Source organism: Somniosus microcephalus, chromosome 13, assembly GCF_052327205.1.
Source record: "Somniosus microcephalus isolate GS21.2 chromosome 13, FLI_Smic_1.0, whole genome shotgun sequence".
NCBI lineage: Eukaryota > Metazoa > Chordata > Chondrichthyes > Squaliformes > Somniosidae > Somniosus > Somniosus microcephalus.
In genome coordinates this window covers 193,092,198-193,116,953 of record NC_140999.1, presented here as the reverse complement: position 1 = coordinate 193,116,953, position 24,756 = coordinate 193,092,198, and the positions used below count along the sequence as shown (strand labels likewise).

Below are 24,756 nucleotides of genomic sequence, written 5' to 3'. Positions count from 1 at the left end.
GCCAAAACACCACAGGTGCCATTGCACCTCCATCTTGTTGGGCCCTCACAAACTCCTCTTCTTCAATTGTCTCGATTGGGCGGCAGGTTTTGGGCCCCCAAAGGAGCCCCCACCTTCACCTCTTGGTAAAGTGAGACCTCAAAGTCAACAGAATCAAGAATAACGAAGCAATCTATCAGCAGGAAAATAAAAGAAAGACTTGCATTTCTATAGCGCCTTTCACAACCTCAGGACATCCCAAAGTGCTTTACAGCCAATTAAGTACAATTGAAGTGTAGTCACTGTTGTAATGTAGGAAACATGGCAGCCAATTTGCGCACAGCAAGCTCCCACAAACAGCAATGTGTTAACTACCCGATAATCTGTTTTTGTTATGTTTGTTGAGTGATAAATATTGGTCAGCACTCCAGGGAAAACTCCCCCTACTCTTCTTCGAAATAGTGGCGGTGGGATATTTTACGTCCACCCGAGAGAGCAGACAGGGCCTCGGTTTAATGTCTCCTCCGAAAGACGGCACCTCCGACAGTGCAGCACTCCCTCAGTAATGCCTCTCCCACAGTGCAGCACTCACTCAGGACTGCCCCCCCCCCCGACAGTGTGGTGCTCCCTCAGTACTGCCTCTCCCACAGTGCAGCACTCACTCAGTACTGCCCCTCTGACAGTGCGGCGCTCCCTCAGTACTGCCCCTCCGACAATGCGGTGCTCCCTCAGAACTGCCCCTCCGACAGGGCAGCGCTCCCTCAGTACTGGCCTTCTGACAGTGCGGCTCTCCCTCAGTACTGCCCCTCCGACAGTGCGGCACTCCCTCAGTACTGCCCCTCCGACAGTGTAGCGCTCCCTCAGTACTGACCCTCCGACAGTGCAGCGCTCCCTCAGTACTGCCCCTCTGACAGTACAGTGCTCCCTCAGTACTGACCCTCCGACAGTGCGGCGCTCCCTCAGTACTGCCCCTCCGACAGTGCGGCGCTCCCTCAGTACTGCCCCTCCGACAGTACGGCTCTCCCTCAGTACTGCCCCTCCGACAGTGCGGCGCTCCCTCAGTACTGCCCCTCCGACAGTGCGGCTCTCCCTCAGTACTGCCCCTCTGACAGTGCGGCGCTTCCTGAGTACTGCCTCTCCGACAGTGCAGCACTCCCTCAGTACTGCACTGGAGTGTCAGTCCAGATTTTGTGTTCAAGTCTCTGGAGTGGGGACTCGAACCCACGAAAGTAGACGATTACCCAGTGAAAGCAACTGAAGCAGTGAGCAAAGAGGAGCTAACTTGTTCCTTTCAGAGTCTGATTGATCAGGGAGGGTATCCCAGGAATCCCCTCCGCCCATGTTTTATGGATGAGGCTTGGACAGTGGGATCTAAATATTTAAATGAGGTGCGGGGGGCGTGGTCAAACTATTTGCCTGCCAACCGATTTCGTGAGGATAGCTGTCCGATTTTCTGACTCACATCCGCTGTAGGGGTGGGGCCTTGCAAAGCCAGGGCTCCTCTGTCAAGCCGCCATCTTTTTGCGCCCATGGGTGTACAGTGCCCGCCCGCGCAGGGCAGTATCACTGGTGTCTGCAGAGCTTCCCGACGTCGGGGACAGTCCAAGGCCACAAACAGGGGAGGAATGTTCCGCTCTCAGGGCTCTGTGTACCTCCCACTCTGCCCTCTTGTGCTTCCCCCCCACTCCCTTCGCCCCACCATTGGCGGCCGTGCCTTCAGCTGCCTGGGTCCTGAGCTCTGGAATTCCCTCCCTAAACCTCTCCGTCTCTCCGCCTCTCTCTCTCCTCCTTTAAGACGCTGCTTAAAACCGACCTCTTTGACCAACCTGTCCGAATATCTCCTGATGTATCTCGGTGTCTGATTTGCGTTCCTGTGAAGCGCCTTGGGATGTTTTGCTACGTTAAAGGCGCGGGATAAATACAAGTTGTTGAGGTTCGCTCGTCAAACCAAGAGTGCAAAGGTCATGCTCGTGGGTGGGGAGGGGATTTAAAGCCCGCACTCAGAGCTTTGCAGAATTCACTACAGATCTTTAATCCCTAACACGTATAATTAACAATTAAACAAAGCTTTCTTGCACGCAGTGCTATCAAATTTGTTTGTGAAATAGGAGAACGAGCAAGAAATTCACTGACCCATCCTCACAAACAGATACGATAGCAAAATACTGCAGATGTTGGACATCCGAAATAACAACAGAAAATGCTGGAAAAACTCAGCAGGTCAGGCAACATCCGTGGAGAGAAATTTGAGTTGACGTTTCGGGTCGAAACCCTTCTTCAAAACTGGAAAGAAAAGAAAATAGATCGAAGGCAGGGCTGCGATCGGACAAAAGAAGTGAAAGAAACAAAAGAAGTAAAAGAGACAATAAAAGGTATTAGAAGCTAGACGAGATGGTAATAGGCTGAGATTAGGTGTAAAGTGTACTGGCAGGGCAAGAGATAGCTGCCAGGTGTGAGAGAGAAACAAAAGGAAAGGGCGGGGGAAAGGAGTGGAAAAATTACAAGAAAAAATGTGTAATAGGGGCCGAGGTTATGATCTGAAATTGTTGAACTCGATGTTGAGTCCGGAAAGCTGCAAAGTGCCTAATCGGAAGATGAGGTGCTGTTCCTCGAGTTTACGTTGAGCTTCCGTGGAACAATACAAGAGGCCAAGGACGGTGAGGTCTGAGTGGGAATGGAGCGGTGAATTAAAATGACAGGCGACCGGAAGCTCGGGGTCACCCTTACGGGCAGAACAGAGGTGTTCCGCAAAGCGGTCACCCAATCTGCGTTTGGTCTCCCCAATGTAGAGGAGACCGCATCGTGAGCAGCGAATACAGTGTACTAGATTGCGAGAAGTACAATTAAATCGCTATTTCACCTGGAAGGGGTGTTTGGGGCCCTGGACAGTGGGAAGGGGGGAGGTATAGGGGCAGGTGTTACATCTCCTCCGCTCGCACGGGAAGGTGCCAGGCGAAGAGGAAGGGCTGTTTGGGGTGATAGAGGAGTGGACTAGGGTGTCTCGGAGGGAGCGGTCCCTACGGAATGCTGAAAGGGGAGGGGAGGGGAAGGGAAGATACGTTTGGTGGTGGGATCACTTTGGAGGTAGCGGAAATGCCGGAGGATGATCCGTTGAATGTGGAGGCTGGTGGGGTGAAAGGTGAGGACAAGGGGAACCCTATCGTGGTTCCAGGAGGGAGGGGCAGGGGTGAGGGCAGAAGTGCGGGAGATAGAAAGGATACGGTCGAGGGCAGTATTTGTATTTTTCCACTCCTTTCCCCCATCCTTTCCTTTTGTTTCTCTCTCACACCTGGCAGCTATCTCTTGCCCTGCCAGTACACTTCTCACCTAATCTCAGCCTATTACCATCTCGTCTAGCTTCGAATACCTTTTATTGTCTCTTTTACTTCTTTTGTCTCTTTCACTTCTTTTGTCCGATCGCAGCCCTGCCTCCGATCTACCTTCTTTTCTTTCCAGTTTTGAAGAAGGGTTTCGACCCGAAACGTCAACTCAAATTTCTCTCCACAGATGTTGCCTGACCTGCTGAGTTTTTCCAGCATTTTCTGTTGTTATTTCTCACAGGTACACTCACTGACCATCCTCACACACAGGTACACTCACTGACCATCCTCACACACAGGTACACTCACTGACCATCCTCACACACAGGTACACTCACTGACCATCCTCACACACAGGTACACTCACTGACCATCCTCACACACAGGTACACTCACTGACCATCCTCACACACAGGTACACTCACTGACCATCCTCACACACAGGTACACTCACTGACCATCCTCACACACAGGTACACTCACTGACCATCCTCACACACAGGTACACTCACTGACCACCCTCACACACAGGTACACTCACTGACCATCCTCGCACACAGGTACACTCACTGACCATCCTCTCACACAGATACACTCACTGACCACCCTCACACTCACTGACCATCCTCACACACAGGTACACTCACTGACCATCCTCACACACAGGTACACTCACTGACCATCCTCGCACACAGGTACACTCACTGACCATCCTCACACACAGGTACACTCACTGACCATCCTCACACACAGGTACTCTCACTGACCATCCTCACACACAGGTACACTCACTGACCACCCTCACACACAGATACACTCACTGACCACCCTCACACACAGGTACACTCACTGACCATCCTCACACACAGGTACTCTCACTGACCATCCTCACACACAGGTACACTCACTGACCATCCTCACACACAGGTACACTCACTGACCATCCTCACACACAGGTACACTCACTGACCATCCTCACACACAGGTACACTCACTGACCATCCTCACACACAGGTACACTCACTGACCATCCTCACACACAGGTACATTCACTGACCACCCTCACACACAGGTACACTCACTGACCATCCTCACACACAGGTACATTCACTGACCATCCTCACACACAGGTACACTCACTGACCATCCTCACACACAGGTACACTCACTGACCATCCTCACACACAGGTACACTCACTGACCATCCTCACACACAGGTACACTCACTGACCATCCTCACACACAGGTACACTCACTGACCATCCTCACACACAGGTACACTCACTGACCATCCTCACACACAGGTACACTCACTGACCATCCTCACACACAGGTACACTCACTGACCATCCTCACACACAGGTACACTCACTGACCACCCTCACACACAGGTACACTCACTGACCATCCTCACACACAGGTACACTCACTGACCATCCTCACACACAGGTACACTCACTGACCATCCTCACACACAGGTACACTCACTGACCATCCTCACACACAGGTACATTCACTGACCATCCTCACACACAGGTACACTCACTGACCATCCTCACACACAGGTACACTCACTGACCATCCTCACACACAGGTACACTCACTGACCATCCTCACACACAGGTACACTCACTGACCATCCTCACACACAGGTACACTCACTGACCATCCTCACACACAGGTACACTCACTGACCATCCTCACACACAGGTACATTCACTGACCACCCTCACACACAGGTACATTCACTGACCACCCTCACACACAGGTACACTCACTGACCATCCTCACACACAGGTACACTCACTGACCATCCTCACACACAGGTACACTCACTGACCATCCTCACACACAGGTACACTCACTGACCATCCTCACACACGGGTACATTCACTGACCATCCTCGCACACAGGTACACTCACTGACCATCCTCACACACAGGTACACTCACTGACCATCCTCACACACAGGTACACTCACTGACCATCCTCACACACAGGTACACTCACTGACCATCCTCACACACAGGTACACTCACTGACCATCCTCACACACAGGTACACTCACTGACCATCCTCACACACAGGTACACTCACTGACCATCCTCACACACAGGTACACTCACTGACCATCCTCACACACAGGTACACTCACTGACCATCCTCACACACAGGTACACTCACTGACCATCCTCACACACAGGTACACTCACTGACCATCCTCACACACAGGTACACTCACTGACCATCCTCACACACAGGTACACTCACTGACCATCCTCACACACAGGTACACTCACTGACCATCCTCACACACAGGTACACTCACTGACCATCCTCACACACAGGTACACTCACTGACCATCCTCACACACAGGTACACTCACTGACCATCCTCACACACAGGTACACTCACTGACCATCCTCACACACAGGTACACTCACTGACCATCCTCACACACAGGTACACTCACTGACCACCCTCACACACAGGTACATTCACTGACCATCCTCACACACAGGTACACTCACTGACCATCCTCACACACAGGTACACTCACTGACCATCCTCACACACAGGTACACTCACTGACCATCCTCACACACAGGTACACTCACTGACCATCCTCGCACACAGGTACACTCACTGACCATCCTCACACACAGGTACACTCACTGACCATCCTCACACACAGGTACACTCACTGACCATCCTCACACACAGGTACACTCACTGACCATCCTCACACACGGGTACACTCACTGACCACCCTCACACACAGGTACACTCACTGACCATCCTCACACACAGGTACACTCACTGACCATCCTCACACACAGGTACACTCACTGACCATCCTCACACACAGGTACACTCACTGACCATCCTCACACACAGGTACACTCACTGACCATCCTCACACACAGGTACACTCACTGACCATCCTCACACACAGGTACATTCACTGACCACCCTCACACACAGGTACACTCACTGACCACCCTCACACACAGGTACACTCACTGACCATCCTCACACACAGGTACACTCACTGACCATCCTCACACACAGGTACACTCACTGACCATCCTCACACACAGGTACACTCACTGACCATCCTCACACACAGGTACACTCACTGACCATCCTCACACACAGGTACACTCACTGACCATCCTCACACACAGGTACACTCACTGACCATCCTCACACACAGGTACACTCACTGACCATCCTCACACACAGGTACACTCACTGACCATCCTCACACACAGGTACACTCACTGACCATCCTCACACACAGGTACACTCACTGACCATCCTCACACACAGGTACACTCACTGACCATCCTCACACACAGGTACACTCACTGACCATCCTCACACACAGGTACACTCACTGACCATCCTCACACACAGGTACACTCACTGACCATCCTCACACACAGGTACACTCACTGACCATCCTCACACACAGGTACACTCACTGACCATCCTCACACACAGGTACACTCACTGACCATCCTCACACACAGGTACACTCACTGACCATCCTCACACACAGGTACACTCACTGACCACCCTCGCACACAGGTACACTCACTGACCATCCTCACACACAGGTACACTCACTGACCATCCTCACACACAGGTACACTCACTGACCACCCTCACACACAGGTACACTCAGTGACCATCCTCACACACAGGTACACTCACTGACCATCCTCACACACAGGTACACTCACTGACCATCCTCACACACAGGTACACTCACTGACCATCCTCACACACAGGTACACTCACTGACCATCCTCACACACAGGTACACTCACTGACCATCCTCACACACAGGTACACTCACTGACCATCCTCGCACACAGGTACACTCACTGACCATCCTCACACACAGGTACACTCACTGACCATCCTCACACACAGATACACTCACTGACCATCCTCACACACAGGTACACTCACTGACCATCCTCACACACAGGTACACTCACTGACCATCCTCACACACAGGTACACTCACTGACCATCCTCACACACAGGTACACTCACTGACCATCCTCACACACAGGTACACTCACTGACCATCCTCACACACAGGTACACTCACTGACCATCCTCACACACAGGTACACTCACTGACCATCCTCACACACAGGTACACTCACTGACCATCCTCACACACAGGTACACTCACTGACCATCCTCACACACAGGTACTCTCACTGACCATCCTCACACACAGGTACACTCACTGACCACCCTCACACACAGGTACACTCACTGACCATCCTCACACACAGGTACACTCACTGACCACCCTCACACACAGGTACACTCACTGACCATCCTCACACACAGGTACATTCACTGACCATCCTCACACACAGGTACACTCACTGACCATCCTCACACACAGGTACACTCAGTGACCATCCTCACACACAGGTACACTCACTGACCATCCTCACACACAGGTACACTCACTGACCATCCTCACACACAGGTACACTCACTGACCATCCTCACACACAGGTACACTCACTGACCATCCTCACACACAGGTACACTCACTGACCATCCTCACACACAGGTACACTCACTGACCACCCTCACACACAGGTACACTCACTGACCATCCTCACACACAGGTACATTTACTCGAACGAGGGTGCGATTTGGTCGTTTGTAGAATTTGTTGACTGTCTTGGACAGATATCCGGGACCATGAGTTTGGGGGTAAATAGGCCAATCAGATGGAACACTTTAAACCAAAGGTTCTAGGGCAGAGTCTGCAGGGAAGAACACTGGGCATGGGGTCAACAGACAATAGATAGAATCAGTCCATCCCGCCCCCATCACCCTGTCCCAAATCCCAGGGGCGAGGTCACAAATAGAGGCGGCTGCACTTTGGGAGGCGCAGGAGGTCAGCGCTGCCCCGAGGGAGGGATGGACAGGACAACCCGCTAGAAGAATTAAAGACCATCCAAACTCTGTGTGGAATCCCCTGGATTGGGGTTCCCCAACTCTAACAGCAATCGATTGGCTGCCGTTTGAATTTGGCCTCACGGAGCCCACCTCTGGCCGAGAACAACAACAACAACTTGTATTTATATAGCGCCTTTAACACAGCAAACGTTCCAAGGCACTGCACAGGAGCGTAAATCAGACAGAAAATTGGCACTGGGCCAACCACACTTTTACAATCACACACTTACATTCACGCACATACAAACACACTCGTATACACACACGCTCGCACACGCTCACACACTTGCGCACTGGCATACAGTTGCACACACACGCACACATTTACAAACTCATGCTCACACACACATTTACACTCTCAAACACACACAAATAAACTCACACACTTGTGCACACTCACACAATCACATTTGCTCACAGTTGCACACTTGCACAAGTGCACACTCACACACACTCGCTCTCTTGCACACACTTGCATGCAGTCGCACTCTCGCACAAGCACACACTCATGCACTCGCACACACTCACACTTGCGCACACACACACACACACTGTGTGAAGCCTGCAATACTTTGCAAAGTCTGTACCCAGTTGATCTGGGCACTGCCCATGGGTCCTACTTGCCCGGTCCAGCGAGCTGTGACCCCCGAGTGTGACGGCCATGCTCACGCGGTCCCTGCATTTACACAGTGTCACTTTAAGCCCCTCAATGCTGCTCCGTACTGACCTGCAAGATCTTGCCCTGCGGATTCTCGCTGAAGACCAGGATCTGCTGGTACAGGGGGTCCAGAGACTTCCGCGCACTCTTGGTTTTCTTCTTTGCAACGCAAGTGCCGTTCTCCAACAGGTAGAGTTTAATATAAGCAGCTGGAATAGGGGAGAAGAAACGGATTATCCAGCAAGCTCAGATCCTGAGACTTCTGACACTTTGTAAAACATTCTCCATGGGCAGCGAGTGCAGAGACTCCTCGAGACAAGGAATGAACATTTTGTCGCGTTTGGTTCTTGCGGAATTGAGGACTTCAGTCTGAGCCTGCCAGAGAACCAAAGGGACTCACACAGCTCCCGGGTGGCACCAGTTCCACTGATGCTTTTAAAGGCATAAAGGATGGAATTCCTGAGATGGCCCAGGAACTCCCCCCCCCAACCCCCCAATAACACCCCCTTGACTGAGGGGGGCAAGTGGAGGATCGAGGGGGCAAGTGGAGGATCGAGAGAGCGAGTGGAAGATCGAGGGGGCGAGTGGAAGATCGAGGGGGCGAGTGGAAGATCGAGGGGGCGAGTGGAAGATCGAGGGGGCGAGTGGAAGATCGAGGGGTCAGTGGAAGATCGAGGGGTCAGTGGAAGATCGGGGGGGCAAGTGGAGGATCGAGGGGGGGGCAAGTGGAGGATCGGGGTGGGCAAATGGAGGATGGGGGGGCCAGTGGAAGATCGGGGGGGCCAGTGGAAGATCGAGGGGGCAAGTGGAGGATCGGGGGGGCAAGTGGAGGATCGAGGGGGCCAGTGGAAGATCGGGGGGGTCAGTGGAAGATCGGGGGGTGTCAGTGGAGGATCGGGGGGTCAGTGGAAGATCGGGGGGTCAGTGGAAGATCGGGGGGGGCCAGTGGAAGATCGGGGGGGTCAGTGGAAGATGTGGAGGATCGGGGGGTCAGTGGAAGATCGGGGGGTCAGTGGAAGATCGGGGGGGGGGCCAGTGGAAGATCGGGGGGGTCAGTGGAAGATCGGGGGGGCCAGTGGAGGATCGGGGGGTCAGTGGAAGATCGGGGGGGGGGTCAGTGGAAGATCGGGGGGTCAGTGGAAGATCGGGGGTCAGTGGAAGATCGGGGGGGTCAGTGGAAGATCGGGGGGGGGGGTCAGTGGAAGATCGGGGGGGGGCCAGTGGAAGATCGGGGGGGGGGGCCAGTGGAAGATCGGGGGGGGGGGGGTCAGTGGAAGATCGGGGGGGGTCAGTGGAAGATCGGGGGGGGGTCAGTGGAAGATCGGGGGGGCCAGTGGAGGATCGGGGGGTCAGTGGAAGATCGGGGGGGGGGCCAGTGGAAGATCGGGGGGGGGGCCAGTGGAAGATCGGGGGGTCAGTGGAAGATCGGGGGGTCAGTGGAAGATCGGGGGGGGTCAGTGGAAGATCGGGGGGTCAGTGGAAGATCGGGGGGTCAGTGGAGGATCGGGGGGGGTCAGTGGAAGATCGGGGGGTCAGTGGAAGATCGGGGGGTCAGTGGAAGATCGGGGGGTCAGTGGAGGATCGGGGGGGTCAGTGGAGGATCGGGGGGTCAGTGGAAGATCGGGGGTGTCAGTGGAGGATCGGGGGGGGTCAGTGGAAGATCGGGGGGGGGTCAGTGGAAGATCGGGGGGTCAGTGGAAGATCGGGGGGTCAGTGGAAGATCGGGGGGTCAGTGGAAGATCGGGGGGTCAGTGGAGGATCGGGGGGGTCAGTGGAAGATCGGGGGGTCAGTGGAAGATCGGGGGGTCAGTGGAAGATCGGGGGGTCAGTGGAAGATCGGGGGGTCAGTGGAAGATCGGGGGGGTCAGTGGAAGATCGGGGGGGGGTCAGTGGAAGATCGGGGGGTCAGTGGAAGATCGGGGGGGTCATTGGAAGATCGGGGGGTCAGTGGAAGATCGGGGGGGGTCAGTGGAAGATCGGGGGGGTCAGTGGAAGATCGGGGGGGGGTCAGTGGAAGATCGGGGGGGTCAGTGGAAGATCGGGGGGGGTCAGTGGAAGATCGGGGGGGTCAGTGGAAGATCGGGGGGGGGTCAGTGCAAGATCGGGGGGGTCAGTGGAAGATCGGGGGGGGGTCAGTGGAAGATCGGGGGGGTCAGTGGAAGATCGGGGGGTCAGTGGAAGATCGGGGGGGGTCAGTGGAAGATCGGGGGGGGGCCAGTGGAAGATCGGGGGGTCAGTGGAAGATCGGGGGGGGGGTCAGTGGAAGATCGGGGGGGTCAGTGGAAGATCGGGGGGGGGGCCAGTGGAAGATCGGGGGGTCAGTGGAAGATCGGGGGGGGTCAGTGGAAGATCGGGGGGGGTCAGTGGAAGATCGGGGGGGGTCAGTGGAAGATCGGGGGGGGGGCCAGTGGAAGATCGGGGGGGGTCAGTGGAAGATCGGGGGGGTCAGTGGAAGATCGGGGGGGGTCAGTGGAAGATCGGGGGGGTCAGTGGAAGATCGGGGGGGGTCAGTGGAAGATCGGGGGGGGGGGCCAGTGGAAGACCGGGGGGGGTCAGTGGAAGATCGGTCGATGTTCCTGCCCCTCGCCCCTCCAGCAGGGAATGGCTGGGAGCGAAATACGGGGCAGAATTCTGGGAAACATTGTTTGCTCCCCAAGTTCCAGATGTGTTCCCTTGATCGGACTGCAATTTCTGGGCCTTGGTCTGTCGAGTTCCCTCATGTAATGAAAGTGTAGCGGATCCGTTACTGGCCTAATAATCCAGTCATTGGGAGGTCGAATCCCCATCAGGGCAGATTGAGAATTTAGATTCAGTTTTAAAAATCTGAAAATAAATATTTGGTCTCAGTAAAAGTGACCATGAAGCTGTGGGATTGTCGTAAAAACCCAACGGGTTCACTGATGTCCTTTAGGGAAGGAAGTCTGCCGTCCTTACCCGGGCTGGGCCTATAGGTGACTCCAGTCACACACCAACATGGTTGACTTTTCACCGCCCTCTGAAGGGCCCCCCCCACCCCGAGAGCAGGGGGCTCAGCGGCCCCTTGGGGATCAGGAGCAGGGTGCGTTACCTGGCGGGGACTTGGTGCCTGGTTTCGGGGTGAGCCCACGAGCTTGGATCACCTCCACCTCAAGCTGACCGTTCCTCTCCAGAATCCCAATTTCAACGTCACCTGTCAATCAAATTGAAGCAGAAAGGTGCTTGAGTGTTTGCCGATCAGCCCTGAACAACCTGGAGCACCCGAACCTGGCAGTGAGGTGGAAGAGACAGAGAGAGAGAGAGAACTAGCATTTCAATAGCACCGTCCATCACCGCAGGATGCAATGTTCCCTCTAATTCCTTTTTTGGCTGCAAAGCCCATTCAAATATTCCTTTAAAAGCCTGTGAGCGAACTGCGCAGCCTAACGGGAACATTGTCGGGACGTCCCAGAGCGCTTTACAGCCAATGAGGTGCTTGTTGAAGTGTAGTCACTGTTGTAATGTGGGAAACGCGGCAGCCAGTTTACGCACAGCAAGCTCCCACAGACAGCAATGTGATAATGACCAGATCATCTGTTTTAGTGATGTTGGTTCAGGTAGAAATATTGGGCACAACTTCCATGCTCTTCTTTGAAATAGTGCCATAGGAATTTTACATCACCTGAGAGAGCAGACGGGGCCTCGGTTCAACGTCTCATCTAAAAGACGGCACCTCCAACAGTGCGGCGCTCCCTCAGTACTGCCCCTCCGACAGTGCAGCATTCCCTCAGTACTGCCCCTCCGACAGTGCGGCGCTCCCTCAGTACTGCCCCCCCGACAGTGCGGCGCTCCCTCAGTACTGCCCCTCCGACAGTGCAGCGATCCCTCAGTACTGCCCCTCCGACAGTGCGGCGCTCCCTCAGTACTGCTGCTCCGACAGTGCGGCACTCCCTCAGTACTGCCCCTCCGACAGTGCAGCGCTCCCTCAGTACTGCCCCTCTGACAGTGCAGCGCTCCCTCAGTACTGACCCTCCGACAGTGTGCCGCTCCCTCAGTACTGCCCTTCCAGCAGTGCAGCATTCCTTCATTACTGCCCCTCCGACAGTGCGGCGCTCCCTCAGTGCTGCCCCTCCGACAGTGCGGCGCTCCCTCAGTACTGCCCCTCTGACAGTGCAGCGCTCCCTCAGTACTGACCCTCCGACAGGGTGCCGCACCCTCAGTACTGCCCTTCCAGCAGTGCAGCGTTCCTTCATTACTGCCCCTCCGACAGTGCGGCGCTCCCTCAGTGCTGCACCTCTGATAGTGCGGCGCTCCCTCAGTACTGCCCCTCCGACAGTGCGGCACTCCCTCAGTACTGCACCTCTGACAGTGCGGTGCTCCCTCAGTACTGTCCCTCTGACAGTGCGGCACTCCCTCAGTACTGCACCTCCGACAGTGCGGCGCTCCCTCAGTACTGGCCCTCTGACAGTGCGGCGCTCCCTCAGCACTGCCCCTCCGACAGTGCGGCGCTCCCTCAGTACTGTCCCTCTGACAGTGCGGCACTCCCTCAGTACTGCACCTCCGACAGTGCGATGCTCCCTCAGTACTGCCCCTCCGACAGTGCGGCACTCCCTCAGTGCTGCCCCTCCGACAGTGCGGCGCTCCCTCAGTACTGCCCCTCCGACAGTGCGGCGCTCCCTCAGTACTGCCCCTCCGACAGTGCGGCGCTCCCTCAGTACTGCACCTCTGACAGTGCGGTGCTCCCTCAGTACTGCCCCTCCGACAGTGCGGCGCTCCCTCAGTACTGCACCTCTGACAGTGCGGTGCTCCCTCAGTACTGCACTGGGAGTGTCAGCCTAGATTTTTGTGCTCAAATCACTGGAGTGGGACTTAAACCCGCGTCCTTCTGAGTCAGAGGCGAGACTGCTGCCCAGTGAGCCACGGCTGACACACAAGGTTTAGAAAAATAACTTTTCAGTCAGGTAACACTGGCCTAGTTGCGCACATGCTCAGTATGTTTTCAGGTGTAGAATTGTGTGAGGGTGGAAGCTGTGATTTAATTAAAGGGCCAAATCACATCACGGACTGAAATGGGATGTGTTACTGATGGCGCCTGACTCCTGAGATTCAATTACTTACTGCTGACCAGCTGTTATTCTGAGATTGGCAACTTTCTCAAGAAAATAAAGTAATATGAAACAGGAGAAAGTTTCTATTATATTAATTGAAACCTGGGAATCGGATGAAACCCACACTGAAGGTTACTGAGTGGCAGGTGCTTGGCCTAAGGATGCAATGGGGGGTTTATTACTTCATTCTGAACAGAATTGTGAGGAATTGTTCAGTTCGAACTTGATTATTTGCAATTATCCACAGGGATTGTTGCAATTTTTAAAAAGTTGGTAGATAGAAGTTTGAAGGAAAGGGGGATAAAGCGATAAAAGGTGGGCAGATGGGATTGAGATTCTGCTCGTGTGGAGGGTGGGCACCAGCAGGGACTGGTTGGGCCGAAAGGCCCTTTACCGTGCTGTAATTTTCAAGTCATTCACTAACTTTGGTGAATAATTTAGTTCAAGTTGGTGCAGGACGTGGTGCTACACTGACCCCATGTGGTAAAAACGCGGAATTGAAGCTGGATCAGAGCCGTGTGGGACAGACCAGCAGGGGGCGCCCACTGCAGCACTGAAATTCAGACAACTCCCGAGATCTTCGAAAGAACCGCAGATACTCCGATACACCTTGGTCTGTTTACTTTAGAGCAGCGTAGGCTTAGAGGCAAATTGATTGCGGTCTATAAAATAATGGCCCAGAAATTCGGGTCGGAGGCTTCCTGCAGGTGTAAGCCCCCGACCTGCACTTACCTAGCGCGCCGGCCGTTGTGCTGTGGGCCCCCGTGGAATTCCGATCCTGGGCCTGCCCCAGCTGCCGGCGCGCAGTGCTTGCGTATCCCAGGGGCGCAGTTAGTTCGATGCATCCCCTGGGATCACGTGGGCCACGGGGAGCCAATCGGAGCAGGGAATGCTCCATTCATAAATTTGACAGGAAGGGCTGTCAAAACTTATAAATACTACGGCCCCAAAACATCACTAAATCTTCAAATAAATTTTTTTTTAAATCACATTTTTTAAATAAACTATAAATTACATGAAATAACTATTTTAAACAATAATTTAAATTTTTGAAAAAAATAATTTTATTTTCTAACCGGGTTAAAAATAAACTTACCTTTCTTTAAAATATTTAAAAATAATAAACCTGTGGAAAAAATGTTTTAATTTTAATTAATTCACCACTTACCTTGTAAAAAGCAGGCCTTACTGTAAATAAACGTTAGTTTGATGCGCACGCGCTGCCTCTCCCGCGCACGCGTTCGACCTCTGAACCCCTTCTTTCAGGGGAACGGAAGTTCCGGTTTCCCGCGCACGCGCAGTGCATGCAGGAAACCGGCACTTCCATTGGGCCTACGGGTGAGTACCCCGTGCGTACTCGCCCGTGGAGACCCGAAGTTCTGGGCCATGAAAGGGCTGGCTGGCGGCCCTATTGAGAGATTATTCCAGTTTAACAGATGGGCCAGGACCAGGGGACTGGAGTTTAAACTGTGTAAGAGTGGCAGTGGACTGGATGTTCGGCGGCGGCTCTTTTCCCAGAGAGCAGCGAGCCTCTGGGATGTGTTGCCGGCTGGTGCGGTGAGTGCTGACTCTCTGCCTTCGAGAGGGACCTCGGCCGGTTCCTGACTGGGCCAGAGTTCAGGTCATATAAAGAATTGGTGCAGGAAGGATGGCTTTAGTTTCCTGGCTCACTAGGTCTGCTTCTAGGGAAGGTGGGACCTGTACAAGTCGGACACGTTGCACCTGAACCGGAACGGGACCAACATCCTTGCGGGGAGGTTTGCTAGTGCTGTTGGGGGGTGGGGGTTTAAACTAACTTGGCAGGAGGATGGGATACGGAGTGGAGCTATAGTAGGGGGTGATGCACAGCCAAATATAGAGGAAAAAACAAGTCAGCCTGGAAGGCAGAGCAAATATGTAACGGCACAAGGGAGTATGGCAAGGCTGGATGGCATTTATTTTAATGCAAGGAGTCTTGCGAGTAAGGCAGATGAATTGAAGGTGTTGATGAACACATGGGAGTATGATATTGTTGCAATCACGGAGACATGGTTGAGGGAGGGGCAGGACTGGCAGCTCAATATTCCGGGGTATAGAATCTTCAGGCGAGACAGAGGGGGGTGTAAAAGAGGAGGGACTGTTGCAATATTAATCGAGTCAATTACTGCTGTAAGGAGGGATGATATCTTAGCAGGTTCCTCTAATGAGGCCATATGGGTAGAACTTAAAAACATAAAGGTGGGCAAGCACTTTGCTGGGAGTGTACTATAGGCCCCCAAACAGTCAGGGGGAGATAGAGGAACAGATATGTAGGCAAATCTCAGAGAAGTGTAGAAATAATAGGGTAATAATAGTAGGGGATTTCAACTTCCCCAATATTAACTGGGATAGTCAGAGTGTGAAAGGCTTAGAGGGTGCGGAATTCTTAAAGTGCATCCAGGAGAGCTTTTTGAGCCAGCATGTAGAAAGTCCTACAAGAGAGGGGGCGGTACTGGACCTAATTCTAGGGAATGTAGCCGGGCCAGTGGTAGAAGTGTCAGTAGGAGATCATTTAATCACGGGATTGGGGGTAATATACTGGCATGGATGGAAGATTGGCTATCTAACAGAAAACAGAGAGTTGGGATAAATGGTTCATTCTCGGGTTGGCAGTCAGTAACTAGTGGTGTTCCGCAGGGGTCAGTGCTGGGACCCCAACTCTTTACAATCTATATTAACGATTTGGAGGAAGGGACCGAGTGCAACATATCCAAGTTTGCCGACGATACAAAGATGGGAGGGAAAGCAGTGAGTGAGGAGGACATAAAAAATCTGCAAAAGGACATAGACAGGCTAAGTGAGTGGGCAGAAATTTGGCAGATGGAATATAATGTTGGAAAGTGTGAGGTTATGCACTTTGGCAGAAAAAATCAAAGAGCAAGTTATTATCTAAATGGAGAGAAACTGCAAAGTGCTACAGTACAAAGGGATCTGGGGGTCCTGGTGCATGAAACACAGAAGGTTAGTATGCAGGTACAGCAGGTGATCAGGAAGGCCAATGGAATCTTGGCTTTTATTGCAAGGGGGATGGAGTATAAAAGCAGGGAAGTCTTGCTTCAGTTATACAGGGTACTGGTGAGGCCACACCTGGAATACTGCGTACAGTTTTGGTTTCCATATTTAAGAAAAGATATACTTGCTCTCGAGGCAGTTCAGAGAAGGTTCACTCGGTTGATTCCGGAGATGAGGGGGTTGACTTATGAGGAAAGGTTGAGTAGGTTGGGCCTCTACTCATTGGAGTTCAGAAGAATGAGAGGCGAACTTATCGAAACATATAAGATTGTGAGGGGGCTTGATCGGGTGGATGCGGGGAGGATGTTTCCACTGATGGGTGAGACTAGAACTAGGGGGCATAACCTTAGAATAAGGGGCTGCCCTTTCAAAACTGAGATGAGGAGAAACTTCTTCACTCAGAGGGTAGTAAATCTATGGAATTTGCTACCTCAGAGAGCTGTGGAAGCTGCGACATTAAATAAATTTAAAACGGAGATAGACAGTTTCCTAGCTGATAAGGGAATTAGGGGTTACGGGGAGCGGGCAGGGAAGTGGATGTGAGTCTAGATTCGGATCAGCCATGATCCTATTGAATGGCGGAGCAGGCCCGAGGGGCCGTATGGCCTACTCCTGCTCCTACTTCTTATGTTCTATGTTCTTATTTTGGTGACAGTGACCATAATTCGATGAGATTTAAAGTAGTCATGGAAAAGGACAAAGATGGACTGGAAATAAAGGTTCTAAATTGGGGGAAGGCCGATTTTAATATGATAAGGCAGGATCTGGCCAAAGTGGACTGGGATCAGCTAGTTGTAGGAAAATCTACATCAGAGCAGTGGGAGTCTTTCAGAAAGGAAAGAGAGAAAGTACAGCGCCAACATAAGAACATAAGAATATAAGAAATAGGAGCAGGAGTAGGCCAATCGGCCCCTCGAGCCTGCTCCGCCATTTAATAAGATCATGGCTGATCTGATCCTAACCGCCAATCTACTATCACAGAACCATCTCCTGAATCTAACAGAATTAGACACACGAAATAGGAGCAGGATAAGGCTACACGGCCCCTGGGCCCGCTCCGCTACCCACAGGGCCATGTCCGATCCGAACCTAGATTCATGTCCAAATTCCTGCCCGCTCCCCGTAACCCTTAATTCCCTTTACTTCTAGGAAACTGTCTATTTCTGTTTTAAATTTATGTAATGACGTAGCTTCTACAGCTTTTTGGGGCAGCATATTCCATGGACCTACCACCCTCTGAGTGAAGTAATTCCTCCTCATCTCAGTTTTGAAAGAGCAGCCCCTTATTCTAAGACTATGCCCCCTAGTTCTAGTTTCACCCATCATCGGGAACATCCTCCCCGCATCCACCCGATCCAACCCCTTCACAATCTTATATGTTTCAATAAGATCGCCTCTCATTCTTCTGAACTCCAATGAGTAGAGTCCCAATCTACTCAACCTCTCCTCATATGTCCATCCCCTCATCCCCGGGATTAACCGAGTGAACCTTCTTTGTACTGACTCGAGAGCAAGTATGTCTTTTCTTAAGTATGGACACCAAAACTGTATGCAGTATTCCAGGTGCGGTCTCACCAATACCTTGTACAACTGAAGCAATACCTCCCTATTTTTATATTCTATCCCCCTAGCAATGAAAGCCAACATTCCATTGGCCGCCTTAATCACTTGCTGCACCTGCATACTAACCTTTTGAGTTTCGTGCACCAGGACCCCCAGATCCCTTTGTACTTCAGTACTTTCCAGTTTCTTGCCATTAAGATAATAGCTTACTGATGCGCTATCAATAACTCAAAAGACTGAGATTAAGCGAGTAATTAACAGGCTTTTATTAACAAGAGAATGAAGGTGTGCCTCGAGTGGTCGACCGGTCCAGAATACAGAGGGACTGTGGAGCAGTCACCTTTATACCTGGACTCGTGGGAGGAGTCAGCCGAGGCATGTACAGGCATGTACACAGTGGAATACAAACAGTGGTTTACCACACTTACTCTACGATTTTTCCTGCCAAAGTGCATAACCTCACACTTTCCAGTATTGTATTCCATCTGCCAAATCTCTGCCCACTTACTTAGCCTGTCGATGTCCCCTTGCAGGTTTTTTATGTCCTCCTCACTCACTACTTTCCCTCCCATCTTAGTATCATCTGCAAACTTTGATATGTTACACTCGGTCTCCTCCTCCAAATCGTTAATATAGATTGTAAAGAGTTGGGGACCCAGCACCGACCCCTGCGGAACACCACTAGTCACTGATTGCCATTCTGAGAATGAACCATTTATCCCAACTCTGCCTTCTGTTAGATAGCCAATCCTCTATCCATACCAGAATATTACCCCCAATCCCGTGATTTTTTATCTTAAGCAATAATCTTTTGTGTGGCACCTTGTCAAATGCCTTTTGGAAGTCTAAATACACTACGTCCACTGGTTCCCCTTTATCCACCCTATATGTTACTTCCTCAAAGAACTCCAGCAAATTTGTCAAACATGACTTCCCCTTCATAAAACCATGCTGACTTTGTCCTATTAAATGATGATTACCCAAATGTCCTGTTACTGTCTCCTTAATAATGGACTCCAAAATCAGTAAAGGTCAAGGATGGGACCAACAAGCCCAGGGAACCCTGGATGTCAAGGGATATACAAGAATGGATTAGGAAAAAAAGGGAGGCTTTTGGCAGATACAAAGGACTAAAAATAGTGGCAGCCCTAGAGGAGTATCGAAAGTGCAGGGGGGTACTTAAAAAAGAAATTAGGAGAGCGAAGAGGGGGCATGAAAAAACACTGGCGGGCAAAATAAAGGAAAATCCCAAGGTGTTTTATAAGTATATTAAGGGCAAGAGGATAACCAGTGAAAGAGTAGGGCCCATTAGGGACCAAAGTGGCAATCTGTGTGTAGAGCCGGAAGATGTAGGTGAGGTTTTAAATGAATAATTTGCATCTGTGTTCACTATGGAGAAGGACGATGTAGGTATAGAAATCAGGCAGGGGGATTGTGATATACTTGAACAAATTATTATTGAGAGGGAGGAGGTACTAGCAGTTTTAGCGGGCTTAAAAGTGGATAAATCCCCAGGCCCAGACGAGATGTATCCCAGGCTGCTGTGTGAGGCAAGGGAGGAGATTGCAGGGTCTCTGACACAAATTTTCAGAACCTCTCTGGCCACAGGGGAGGTGCCAGAGGACTGGAGGACAGCTAACATAGTACCATTATTCAAGAAGGGTAGTAGGGATAAACCAGGGAATTACAGGCCAGTGAGCCTAACATCAGTGGTAGGGAAATTATTGGAAAAAATTCTGAGGGACAGAATTAGTCTCCACTTGAAGAGGCAGGGATTAATCAAGGCTCGTCAGCATGGCTTTGTCAGGGGGAGATCATATCTGACTAATTTGATTGAATTTTTCGAGGGGGTGACTAGGTGTGTGGATGAGGGTAGTGCAGTTGATGTAGTCTACATGGACATCAGTAAGGCTTTTGACAAAGTCCCACATGGGAGACTGGTCAAGAAGGTAAGAGCCCATGGGATCCAGGGCAATTTGGCACATTGGATCCAAAATTGGCTTCGTGGCAGGAGGCAGAGGGTGATGGTCGAAGGTAGTTTTTGTGACTGGAAGCCTGTGTCCAGTGGTGTACCGCAGGGATCGGTGCTGGGTCCTTTGCTGTTTGTAGTGTACATTAATGATTTAGATATGAATGTAGGAGGTATGATCAGTAAGTTCGCAGATGACACAAAAATTGGTGGAGTGGTAAATAACAAGGAGGGAAGCCTCAGGCTACAGGATGATATAGATGGGTTGGTTAGATGGGCAGAACAGTGGCAAATGGAATTTAACTCTGAAAAGTGTGAGGTGATGCATTTTGGCAGGATTAACAAGGCAAGGGAATACACAATGAATGGTAGGACCCTAAGAAGGACAGAGGATCAGAGGGACCTTGGTGTGCATGTACATAGATCCCTGAAGGCAGCAGGACAGGTAGATAAGGTGGTTAAAAAGGCATATGGGATACTTGCCTTCATTAGCCGAGGCATAGAATATAAGAACAGGGAGGTTATGATGGAGCTGTACAAAACGCTAGTTAGGCCACAGCTGGAATACTGTGTGCAGTTCTGGTCACCACACTATAGGAAAGACGTGATTGCATTGGAGAGGGTGCAGAGGAGATTCACCAGGATGTTACCTGGGCTGGAGCGCTTCAGCTATGAAGAGACTGGACAGGCTGGGGTTGTTTTCCTTAGAGCAGAGAAAGCTGAGGGGGGACCTGATTGAGGTGTACAAAATTATGAGGGGCGTAGATAGGGTAGATAGAAAGGAACTTTTCCCCTTAGTAGAGGGGTCAATAACCAGGGGGCATAGATTCAAGGTGAGGGGCAGGAGGTTTAGAGGGGATTTGAGGGAAAACTTTTTCACCCAGAGGGTGGCTGGAATCTGGAACTCACTGCCTGAAAGGGTGGTAGAGGCAAGAACCCTCCCAACATTCAAGAAGCATTTAGATGAGCACTTGAAATGCCATAGCATATAAGGCTACGGACCAAGTGCTGGAAAATGGGATTAGAATAGACAGGGCTTGATGGCCGGCGCCAACACGATGGGCCAAAGGGCCTCTTTCTGTGCTGTATAACTCTATGGGCTGGATTTTCATTCAGGAGTCGGGAAGGAGGCGGGACTACAACTTTCAGGGTTGTAGTCCCGCCTCCATTGAGAAGCGGCCAATCCACCCGATTTTAACTTGATTGACCTTGTTGAGCCCGCCCAGCGGGCTCAGCAGGCCAATTAAGGGCCACCTGGCAACAGGTGACGTCACAGACTGACATTTGATCTGTCAAGACGTTTTGACAGATGAAATATCAGCGTTTCACAGCTGTTTGAAGCTGTCAAACACTGACAGTCTTACTTCTAACCCGAGTCCTTCTCCACAGACTCAGTTAGAAATCTCACCGGCACAGAAAGCTGCAGGCTGTCACTTTTGACAGTTCGCAGCCATTCTGCTTTCTGTGCCGGTGAGATGAGGGACTCCCGAAACCTAAATGAAGGAAGGCTGAAAAGGTAAGAAAAGGTAATTTAAACTTCTTTAATCACTTTAGACACACCAAACACACTTACCTTTGCACTCATGCACACATCACTCACCTGAACACCGACATCGCGACCCCTCCAAGTCCTTCAACCCGACGGCCCGACTCCTCTAACTTGGCGTGGTTTGGAGCTGTCGGGAATCCCACACGACAACCTTCAAAATAGGGATTAGGCTAAAAACTGCCTGTTAACTATCTGTTAACAGGCAGTTAATTGGCACTAATCCCTTCCCGCCTCGGGTAGGCGGGTCCCAACGCGGGTCGGGTACCCGCCTCCTTTGAAACTGGCATGGAGGCGGGTTGGGGGCGGGATGGTGTCGGGACCCCCGATTTGGGGAATTTAACCCCCAGCACGCCTCCAATCCTGACTCCACGGCACAATGAAAACCCTGCCCTATGACTCTATATAGGTTTACAGAGGATATACGGCACAGAAACAGGCCACTCGACCCAACCACTCCATGCCGCCATTTATGCTCCAGTCGAGCCTCCTCCCGTCTTTCCTCATCTAAATCTATCAGCATAACCCTCTATTCCCTTCTCCCTCATAAGCTTGTCCAGCCTCCCCTTAAATGTATCCGTGCTATTCACCTCAACCACTCCCTGTGGTAGCGAGTTCCACATTCTCGCCTCTCTCTGGGTAAAGAAGTTTCTCCTGAATTCCCGATTGGATTTCTTGGTGACTATCTTGCAGAAGGTAAGTGGGTTAACAGAGAACACTTGGTCCGTGTGCTCTCCCGCACCGGAGGGGGTCGGAGAGGAAATGTCCACAGTTTTTATTGCCCCTCACTGGCCCTGGGTGGTTTTTTTCCTCTGTATTTTTTGCCTCTCCCAGGAGATCACACAGCTGTGGGGGGAGGTGACGGGGTCGAAGTGTCACAGAGCTCCAGCCATCGTGGTGTGTGGGGCAGGCTCGATGGGCCCGCTGGTCTATTCCTGCCCGGCAGTGTTAACCGTTCACTGAAGTAGGCAGTCGGAGGTTCCATCACCTTGAGACAGCAGCAACCGCACCAGAACATCCCTAAATCTGAAAATGACGCCTCCCCGGGGGTTTAACGCAGATTAGTTAAAAAGTTCATCTCTCACAATTGGAACAGTGAGGAAGCAAATGGAGTGTAAGGTTTAAAGGTTGATTTAGCTCCATAGAGATGGAACAAGTTAAAAAAAAAAAGAGAGAAATAAGGCAGGAAAATGTCAGGAATTAGGGGCGGGGCAAAATAATCATTACAGAAAGGAGCCTGAAAGCAACTGTGAAGAAGGGAGCATTTCACCAAAACCAGAGCCCAGGCGGGCCGAGTCCGCAAGGATTCTGAGAGCACTCCAGGGGTCGCTCTCTACAGAAACAATGTGACTACATCACCGTTAACTGCTTTGTTAAAATAGCAGAGAAAATAATAACAAAAAAAATTCATACATTCATCACTGAAATCAATAGGACGACTTCAAACCAATCATCAGCTATTCTCTATAATACACACAGGGACTGCTATTCTCCATAATATACACAGGGGCTGCTATTCCCTGTAATACACACAGGGACTGCTATTCTCCATAATATACACAGGGGCTGCTATTCCCTATAATGTACACAGGGGCTGCTATTCCCTATAATATACACAGGGGCTGCTATTCTCCATAATATACACAGGGGCTGCTATTCTCTATAATATACACACGGGCTGCTATTCTCTATAATATACACAGGGGCTGCTATTCTCTATAATATACACAGGGGCTGCTATTCTCTATAATATACACAGGGGCTGCTATTCTCTATAATACACACAGGGACTGCTATTCTCCATAATATACACAGGGGCTGCTATTCCCTATAATATACACGGGGCTGCTATTCCCTATAATATACACAGGGGCTGCTATTCTCCATAATATACACAGGGGCTGCTATTCTCTATAATATACACGGGCTGCTATTCTCTATAATATACACAGGGGCTGCTATTCTCTATAATATACACAGGGGCTGCTATTCTCTATAATATACAGAGGGGCTGCTATTCTCTATAATATACACAGGGGCTGCTATTCTCTATAATATACACAGGGGCTGCTATTCTCTATAATATACACAGGGGCTGCTATTCTCTGTAATATACACAGGGGCTGCTATTCTCTATAATATACACAGGGGCTGCTATTCTCTATAATAAGCACAGGGGCTGCTATTCCCTATAATATACACAGGAGCTGCTATTCTCTATAATATACACAGGGGCTGCTATTCTCTATAATATACACAGGGGCTGCTATTCTCTATAATATACACAGGGGCTGCTATTCTCCATAATATACACAGGGGCTGCTATTCTCTATAATATACACAGGGGCTGCTATTCTCTATAATATACACAGGGGCTGCTATTCTCTATAATATACAGAGGGGCTGCTATTCTCTATAATATACACAGGGGCTGCTATTCTCTATAATATACACAGGGGCTGCTATTCTCTATAATATACACAGGGGCTGCTATTCTCTGTAATATACACAGGGGCTGCTATTCTCTATAATATACACAGGGGCTGCTATTCTCTATAATATACACAGGGGCTGCTATTCTCTGTAATATACACAGGAGCTGCTATTCTCTGTAATATACACA

General features: G+C 51.1%; 1 protein-coding gene across 1 annotated transcript in view; it reads right to left on the bottom strand.

The window, feature by feature from the left end:
* Positions 1 to 24,756, bottom strand: part of rims4 (regulating synaptic membrane exocytosis 4) — a 179,436-nt gene that overhangs the window by 5,327 nt on the left and 149,353 nt on the right. The window contains exons 4-5 of the mRNA XM_086005893.1: positions 12,030 to 12,131; positions 9,032 to 9,171 (exon numbers count right to left, since the gene is read on the bottom strand). Of these exons, the coding sequence (XP_085862019.1) occupies positions 9,032 to 9,171; positions 12,030 to 12,131 (242 nt within the window). The remainder of the gene's footprint in view (positions 1 to 9,031; positions 9,172 to 12,029; positions 12,132 to 24,756) is intronic.